Source organism: Phaseolus vulgaris, chromosome 3, assembly GCF_051622355.1.
Source record: "Phaseolus vulgaris cultivar YP4 chromosome 3, ASM5162235v1, whole genome shotgun sequence".
Classification (NCBI taxonomy): Eukaryota; Viridiplantae; Streptophyta; class Magnoliopsida; order Fabales; family Fabaceae; genus Phaseolus; species Phaseolus vulgaris.
Window position 1 is genome coordinate 54,601,315 of NC_143500.1, and position 9,416 is coordinate 54,610,730.

The following is a 9,416-nucleotide window of genomic DNA, read 5'->3' on the forward strand; positions in this document are numbered from 1 at the left end:
AAACTCGATCATTTAAATTAAATATTATTAATAATGAGATTTTTTTTTTAAAATTCTAGTTATTATCTAATTTTTAAAATTGATCTATTTCTCAATTGATTTCAAATACTATAAATATAGATATTTTTTACTTTTTACTAAGATTTTGGATAGCTTTTTTTTATTGAATATCTATTAATGATTAATAAATCTTACATTGACAATCCAATTTTTCATACAATACATTACAACTTTTAATATTATTATTTTAATATTTTTTTTATATGTTATTTAATTATAAATTTATCTTATTTATTAGGAAAAAGAAAATTGATTGGAAGAATGAGAGTTGTTAGAGGGATTTGGGGGGTTGGGAATGGTAAGGTTAAGAGATTCAGTCAAAAGGGCACAAGTGTGAGAAAGAGGTACCGTCTTTGAGCGCGAAAATTGTGGATTCAATATCGAAATCAAGAAAAAACAGTTATAGCATAAGGGAATACAACACTACCTTTTTCACAATCTCATATACAACAACAAAATCATCTTCATTCATCATCCAAAGGAACAAACAATAACACACAATTCCAGAGGAATAATGGCACAGGTCCAACCTGAAAAGAAGATCCATGACAACTCAGAAAAAGACACCCAAGAAACTGGCAACTCCAGCTTCAAATTCAATGCCCAAGCGCCCGAATTTGTCCCAAGATCACAATCCCAGATGCCCATTTCCGGTTACTTCTATCCATGTTTCCAGATTCTCGGTGGCTGTGGTGATTCTGATTGGTTCTTTGTTGGGGACCAGGATCCTTCTTGTCTGATCCCCACCGCCAGTGTTGCGCTACCCAATTCCTCTAAGAATATCCTTACCCCTGATCTTCAGCAAAAGATCGTCAAACAGGTCCCCCCCTCTGATCAAAATCCTTTTTTTATTCAATCCCTTTCTTGGATTTTACGTTCATTCAAGAGGGTCATTCTTGTTGCTTCAATAATGAATGCCAACCCCATTTGAGATTTTTATTGAAGTGATGTTTGTTTAGACTGATTCTTTGACGATGAAATCGGTTATGAAGGTTTTTGTAAGAATTTTGTTATTGTGATATGCAATGTGTGGATGTAATAGGTGGAATATCAGTTCAGCGACATGAGTTTGCTAGCAAATGAATCTTTCCAGAAGCAGATGAATAAAGATCCTGAAGGATATGGTGAGGATTGCTGTATTCTGTTCTGTTTTCTTCATCATCCTCCCTTTTAGGATTGGAATGATCTTACCCCACTGATGGACCTTGGTTTTGTGCAGTTCCAATAACCGTGATTGCTTCTACTAAAAAGGTTAAATCCCTCGTTAATAACGTTCATGTGCTTACCCAAGCTATCCGTTCATCTTCAAAACTAGTAAGTATTTTTCATGGAGTGGGGCATTCCTTTTGGTCTTTTAGTTTGGTTTTCTCTCTGATAATGCGACTTTTGAAGGTTTTGAGCACTGATGGCAAGAAGGTTAAACGCAAACACCCTTTCACTGAGAAGGAAAAAGAGGACTTGCAGGTAAACAAATTGTATGTTTTTTTGGTTTTTATTCGCATGGATGGTGTTGAAGTTTCTTCTCATTGTAGCATAGTGCATGTATCTTTTTCTTTTCTCTTGCAGTCTCGCACTGTTGTTGCAGAAAATTTACCTGACGATCATTCCCATCAGAATCTTCAGAAAATATTTAGTACAGTTGGGAGGTGAATTTCTTCCATCCAAATCCAACCCTTTGTTTACTCATACGAACTTCACATTCTTGAAGTTTCTTTACATTGTGAAAACTTTCTAATTGATGGCTGGTCGGTGAACAGCGTGAAAACGATTAGAATATGCCATCCTCAGGAGCCTAATACTTCTCGCCCAAAGTCTGATTTTTTTGTTAGTAATAAGGTACAGAAACAATATCATACCATATATATATATATATATCTATGTTGTTATCTTAAGAATTCAGAGATTTTCTCACCCCAAGTTACTTGTGCCTCTCAATCAAGCTCCATGCACTTGTGGAATATGAGACATCAGATATTGCTGACAAAGCTGTGAGTAAATTCTCCTATAACTTTTATCTTTTGAGATGCGTATGATTCAACTATTACACCAGTTTATCTTTCTCACTTGATTAGGTTGAGAAGTTAAATGATGAAAGGAATTGGAGGAAAGGGATGCGAGTAAGGCTGCTCCTAAGATGCTCGGTAGGTACTTCTGTACCTGATATCTACAGTCTCTATTGAACTTCCTACGTTTCTTTTTACTGAATTATTCTTTATGCAACTTGTGCAGCCAAAATCTGTTCTGAAGTGTAGAAAGTCTGAATTTGATGGATATCTAGATGATGATGAAGCTCTAAATTCTGAAATTGCTGAGGATTCCTCTCACTCAAACAATGCTGAATTCTTTGATACAAATGTAAGTAACAAGTCTGGTAGTGAACTATATCTTATATTTACCAGCCTTAAATTTTCAAGGAATTATGCAGTTTCTGCTGCATAATTCTGCAGCATACATAGCAACCTAACTACCTGTTCTATTCTTGTCTGTAATCGTTTTTTTGGTTGCCTATGATCATAGTGTGAATCTTGTATAAGAGTTGGTACACCCTTAAATGTCCCTTTTAATTTAAGACAAAAAAAATATCTTATATTATGTGATTTATAAATCCATTAGAGCATTTGGTTTGTTTTAGAGCAAAACATGATAAGGCTTGTATTTGGTACTTGGAAGGTTGATGAAAACACAGTAGGATCTAAGAAGGGATGGGCTAGAGGACGTGGAAAGGGGAGAGGACGCACTCAAGGACGTGGTCTGCTTGCTCCACCATCTCAATCAAGCAGCACTGTTCTGTGTGATGTTCATACTAAACCAAATGCCAAGGGCCCCAGAATGCCAGATGGGACAAGAGGCTTTACCATGGGACGTGGAAAGCCAATTAGTCCCCCTGCTCTAGTGGTCTCATCTCAAGATTGATGGGTATTTCTCAAGTTTTTCCCTTTGCTATATAGTCAACTTTAGGAGATTTCTCTGTATTTCTTCGCAACAGTATTATTCAAAGACAGCAAAAGTGTTTTAGAAGACCAGACCCTATTATGTGGGCTACATCAGTAGTTCCAGTTTTTTAGATGTTACCAGTTTAGTAATAATTCAAGATGTATATTGGTATATGGTATGGCCCTCCCTGGCCACAAAGATCCTAAATTTCTGCTTTCCTAGTTTTCAATTTAGTGAGGGTTTTTTGCTTTTAATGTCACAAATAAGTGCTTACTATTATTGTACACTAAAACGATTTTGAGATTCAATAAGAGACTTAGGAGTCATTTCTCCCCCTCCTTCTCTCACACTATTTTTCAACCTTTCTTTCAGGTTACTTAAATCTTAGGGAGATGATATGTTAACACTAAAAACAGTAAAAAAAATATACAATTCAGAAACCAATAAAATAATATTTTAATTATATTTATATTATAATGTGGTGTCACGTTTATGTTTTTACTGTATGAGGTGTAAAAAAATATTTTCATAAATGTTATTGTGTATTGTTTTTTTCCCAAAATAATGCCTACTCGTATTTTAACAAAATCATTCTCATTATTAAATTTCAAGTATGAAAATTTACACAAAATTTTATAATTCTGAAGTATATTTGTATAATTATTTATGTTTATAAAAAACTATTGAAAAAATATTTTCAAAATTATACACTTCACAAATCTTAGGATGAGGATATGTTAACACCGTAAACATTAAAAATTATACACTTCACAAATCAATAAAATAATATTTTAATTATATTTAATTTATTTTTTAAAATTTTAAATATTATAATATAGTGTTAAGTGTATGTTTTTACTGTGTGTATTGGGTGTGGTGTTAAAGAAATCTTTTCCTAAATATGTTATTATGTATTGTTTTTAACTTTCCAAAATAATGCTTACTCATATTTTAACAAAATCTTTCTCATTATTAAATTTCAAGTATGAAAATTTACACAAAATTTTACAATTCTCACTACAAGAAAATTATCAAATAGAAACCAATTTTTAGAAACCAAAATAATTAGTTGCAATAGTAACTAAATTAGAAACCATTTTAGAAACTAAAACAAAAATTGGTTTCTAAATTAGTTTATATTATTTTCTATTATGGTTAAATAGTTTCTAAATTGGTATCTAATTAGCAACCAAGGTTTTATCCACCAATTATTTGGTTTCTAAATTTAGTCTCTAAAACTTTAGTTGCTAATTAGAGACCAATTTAGAAACTATTTAACATTAATAGAAAATAATAAAAACTAATTTAGAAACCAATTTTTGTTTTAGTTTCCAAAATGGTCTCTAATTTAGTTACTATTGCAACTAATTATTTTGGTCTCTAAAAATTGGTTTCTATTTCATGATTTTCTTGTAGTGTCTGAAGTATATTTGTATAATTATTTATGTTTATAAAAAACTATTGAAAAAATATTTTCAAATATTTTATTATAAATATTTTCATTTTAAACATGTTATGAATTTTTTTATCATATACCTAAAATATTGAAGTAGATAAAAGTGTGGGTATTTTAATTTATTAGAAATTAATTGGACTTTTTTTTCAAATATTGGCGTGGGAAAAGTATTTTGTTAGACTTAAAGATGCTTATGGAGAAGTAGAGTTTCTTGAATTATTTTTACTAATTTAAATGTGAAAAATATGCCTTTATCCTGCTCTGTGTATGTGTTATTTAAAAAGTTTGAGTTTTGTAGCTAATACAATGCCTTGTATATACTAAAATGTTTATTTCACTATTGTTATACTGAAAATACTTAAATATATTTAAAATACACATTTTATTTTCTTTAAGTAAAAAATAAGAGAAAATATGGTTTAATTTGAGTACCATAGAATTGTTTAGCAGAGAAATTGTTTTAAATTTATTAGCTCTTTTAGATTGGGGAGGTTCAACTCTTATATTTGATATGATATTTATTTTTCAAATATTAGTTAACTATGTTTTTCACAAAAAATGTATGTATATTATAGGTGGAAGTCCAATATTCTTATAAAGATATAAGGTATTTTATAATGTAAAAATATATAAAAAAAAAAACTTAAACATATTTTTTTAAGTTCTTTAAATTTAAATAGCTTTAATTTTCGGTTCTCTAAAATTGAATTTGTTAATTTTTACTATTTAGATTTTGAAAACTGTATTCTTTTTAATCCCCCTAGCAAAATCTTTATGTGCCAAGGAAACTTTGAATTGACCATTCCCTTCTTTTCTTTCTTTTTTTTCACTCCCTCTTTGATTTAAACAAAATGTGAAAAATGGTTTGAGAGAACGGAATTAAATTGTATAATAATTTAAATAAATTTAACTGAACTTTAACCTAGTTTAAGTGAATATATTTCTATTTTGAATATATTTTCACTATCATAAGTTATAGTTGAATTTAGTTTAAGGAGTATAAATATTTTTAAATACCCTATTTCTTGATCTTGACTTCCCTTTTCTAGATATAAAATTATTTGTGGTTAAGTTTCTTACTTTCGCAGCATACTGTTGTTGTTACTGAATAAAAGTAGAAAAAAATGTTCAAGGTTTGGTGATTTCTTGAATTGGGTTTCAAATTAGACACACCAAACATAATCATGGAACCCTCAAACACGATTCAATATATGTACATGTATGATAAGATTGATGATTTTCAGAAATAAAAAATACTTAAGATGATTTCTATTTAGTTGAGAATGTAAAATGAAATTATATAGAAGTACTTCAAAATTAATATTATAAAATAGTTATTAAAAAGATTAATTTTTATCGTGTGTGATAATCCATTATTGGATAATAATACAAGAAACATTTTCATCGTAAATATACTTTAATTAATTTTTTTAAATAATAGTTTTAAATCAATTTAACTTAATATTAATAAATTTACTTTTTTATCTTCTTCAAATAAAGTATTTTATACTTTATAAAATTTAATTTTATACTCAGGGTTTTCTTTCTTAAAAACCAAAACCCATTTTTTTATCTATTTTAATAAAGGAATCTTTATTGGATATATCCTATGGAGTTAATTTTTTATTTAAAGTTTATATTGTAGTTTGTATTTAAACATCTTCCAGTGGATATTTAATAAAAAAACTATAAGATCTAAATATTTCTATAATAGATTTAAGATATTTAAAATGATGAAAAAATATTTTTTTATAATAATTAGTCAAGAGAATGTATTTACCTATCTTAAAAGTGATACATACATTCATTATTATCCCCCTTGATAGTGAAGTACATCCTCAGCATTAGTCAACTCATCATAGTAAACATCTGTTTTAAAGATAAAGTTAAAAAGATATATAGAATAATTTTGGATAAAATAAATTATCTCAAGGATATCTTAAAAATAAATTTAGAAATAAACATCTTCATAAAAAACCTTTTAAGAAGAAATTAAGAAGATCTATAAACTATTTTTTATAAATTAAAAGTAACATATGTTAAAAATTAACATAAGTTTTATCAAAAAAACGTTACTTATATATACATTAATGTTATCTCATAAAGAAATATTTTTTTCTTATATTATTCTAATAAGAAGATTAATTTGATTTAAAATTTGAGGTAATAGTCTAATTTCAACGGTAATAGTTCATAGATAAATATTTTAAACAGAACTATTTGAGGACTATTTAAAATGGATGGTGTTAGTATATTCATATTTAAAATATTTATAATTTAATCTAAAGTAAAAAATAATAGAATTTTTTTTATTTAAAATATTTTCTTAATTAAAATCTGAACTTGAAGATAGAAATTTAAATTTGAAAAATCATAGAATCTTAAGAAAATCAAAATTACTCTTATAGTCATGTGTGCATGACTGGATATCACTATAAAACGAACAAAGAGAAATAATATAGTAAGTGAAACCTTAATTTTGAAAGTTATTATAATGCAATAGTTTAATGAAAATGTCTTAATTTGGGTTAGAGCACTCTGATTATTATAAGAATACAACAAGAACATTACAAATTTTAATAAACTACGTTTATCCAGCAAATGCACTTGATGCAAACTATATAAGCAATATCAAATGTTATTATTAAAACTACTCTTGTAAAAAGAATCTTTATATTTTTTTTATTTAGTTTGATTAATCATACCTATTTGTTACATAAGAAAGTAGCCATAATTATAAAAATGAGAAATAAAGTTATGGGTGGGTGTGATTGTGAATACCCCACTTGAGTAGTTCACACTGCATTTATCCTAAAAAATAATTGTTTTAAATTATTTTATTATGAAGATGTATAACTTTCAAATATGTGATTCCTAGTTGTTTTTGTCATACACAAGATGTATTCTTCATGTAAGTTCAATTTAGGAAACCCTTTACTCTTACTTTACTTCACCACTTTACCAAGTTTTTATTTTTTTTTTGCATTTGTGCACTTTACATACAACCTTCATCACTTTACAAACGTTTTTTTTTTATCTTAGAAAAAATAAAATGGTTCTAATATTTAGAATTATTAAATAAAGATAAAAAAAACATACTTATTCAGTGAAACACTTCTAATACGACCTAAAGAGATGACAAAAAACAGTTGACCATAAGAAATGTAATAGATTGATTGATAAGAACAATACATAAATAATAATTATCTAAACCAAGTAAGTTGTTAGTATAAATATTAAAATATAGTAAGATCTCATAACTCGTTATTTGATAGGAATCCAATATCACAAGATGAATCGAAGAATGATTAGAGGGAATAACAAAACTATAAGTTAGTCTTTCTTATGAGGTTACTTACTTAGATAAGAACTGTACCTGTATGGATGACGAGGCCTGAGTAATATTAATCCACTTTGATACACAATTTATTGACGTGTTCGTGATCCTTGAATTCTTTCAAGTTCTTCCTCTTATGTGCACGTTTCGTTGATCGATGGGGTACCTGCGATTGCACTCCAACGCCTAAGTCAGTGCTAGTGATTAGTCTATTATCTTAGGATATACAAAACATACATTTTTCTCCTTTCAGAAGTCCCTTTTATAGGTTAACTTGGGCCTTTACACTCGCGTGAGTCAAGTAACTGGTTGTCAAGACATGTGTAGTGGTTTTACTTTTAAGGTCGTGTGTAGTAACTTCTTTATACGACGGAAGTGTATTTCGACATGCCTTTGACTTGTTCAATATTAGTTGTAACCGCTTTCTTGTCACGTATTTATTGTCTTATATTGTTAATTCAAGCGTTCGGTCGAAATCCAACCGGAACAAGAACTATTTTTAATTACTGTTTATGACATAATAAATTTAAATCAAAGGATAAGTTTACTAAGATATTTTCTTGTAGTGATTTTTTTTTAGTATGGAATTTCTCTTAGGAATGTTTGTCGAAACAAGATTGGGATAAAATTAAGAAAAGAATTCCGAAGAGCACTTGCAACGCAGTACCTATCTGCATCTTATCAAACCACTTAACAAGATCATAACAAATAGAATAGCAAAAGTGATATTTTTGTAGGTTGTGTCCATGGACGATGCTTGCTTGCTACAATTTCTTGCGGCGCGTGACTATTAGAAATTTAGTACTGTAGCAGTTAATGGCACTGCCACTTCTTCCTTCTACCAATTAACTCTGCCAGACATTAGATCGTGCATGCACATTAATAATTTATCCATTTTCTATCGACCATGCTTTTGACGTCAACTATACAAATTCCCATTGAAACGGATTACCTGTAATATTCTATAATTCTCATACATAATAGTTAAATAAGAATTATGCATCCGTCGGTATTGAACGTGGCAGTCTCGGTCTCGGGCAATTGGACTCGTCCAAGTCAAAGAGCATCTCAAGACATGCAAGAATAGTATTGAATGAGTCATAATTTGTATCTCGAAATATATGGAAATATCTCCGACAAACTAACTAGAAGAGATTAACTGAAAAATATATATCTCTAGTAATAAGGGATCACGATGCATGTCAGATAATAACTAATGTACAATCCATCAAGCTCAGGGCCATAAATCAATGTTATAAATAGATCAATATTATAGATAGAATCCTCTGTGAAGGAGTAAGATACGCTTTTTTTCATTTGCTAGAATACACTATTTACAAGAGTACTTATTTGAGCATCGGAGTGCCTTTTTGCAGGTCACCCCGACCGACCGTGAACATTGAAGAAAAGAGTCTTGAAGGAAGCAAAGAGAGGATTATCGACACGTAAACAATTGTAAGTAAAGTCACATGTAATATTTAGACCCTTTTCCTATTAAAGATACAAATTCCAAGAAAGAAAAAACAACTCTTCTATTTCCTCCATTACTTTTGTTTTCATTTGCATATAAATAACCCTAACCTGAGCACATGTATGTCAGACGAAATATAAGTTGTCAGGTTCTTGTTA

The 9,416-nt window shown here is 29.0% G+C and overlaps 1 protein-coding gene across 2 annotated transcripts; it reads left to right on the forward strand.

Moving 5' to 3' along the window:
* Positions 1 to 311: 311 nt before the first annotated feature.
* Positions 312 to 3,248, forward strand: LARP6C (RNA-binding protein). 2 transcript variants are annotated; one of them, XM_068610028.2, is made up of 10 exons: positions 312 to 880; positions 1,103 to 1,184; positions 1,280 to 1,374; positions 1,453 to 1,524; positions 1,627 to 1,706; positions 1,818 to 1,896; positions 2,001 to 2,048; positions 2,133 to 2,201; positions 2,290 to 2,415; positions 2,731 to 3,248. In XM_068610028.2, exons 1-10 carry the CDS (start codon positions 575 to 577, stop codon positions 2,971 to 2,973), a joined length of 1,200 nt encoding a protein of 399 aa, XP_068466129.1. In that variant the 5' UTR covers positions 312 to 574; the 3' UTR covers positions 2,974 to 3,248. The 2 variants fall into 2 exon arrangements, with proteins under 2 accessions (XP_068466129.1, XP_068466128.1); XM_068610027.2 differs by having other exon boundaries at positions 330 to 880; positions 1,453 to 1,706.
* The last annotated feature ends 6,168 nt before the right edge of the window (positions 3,249 to 9,416 follow it).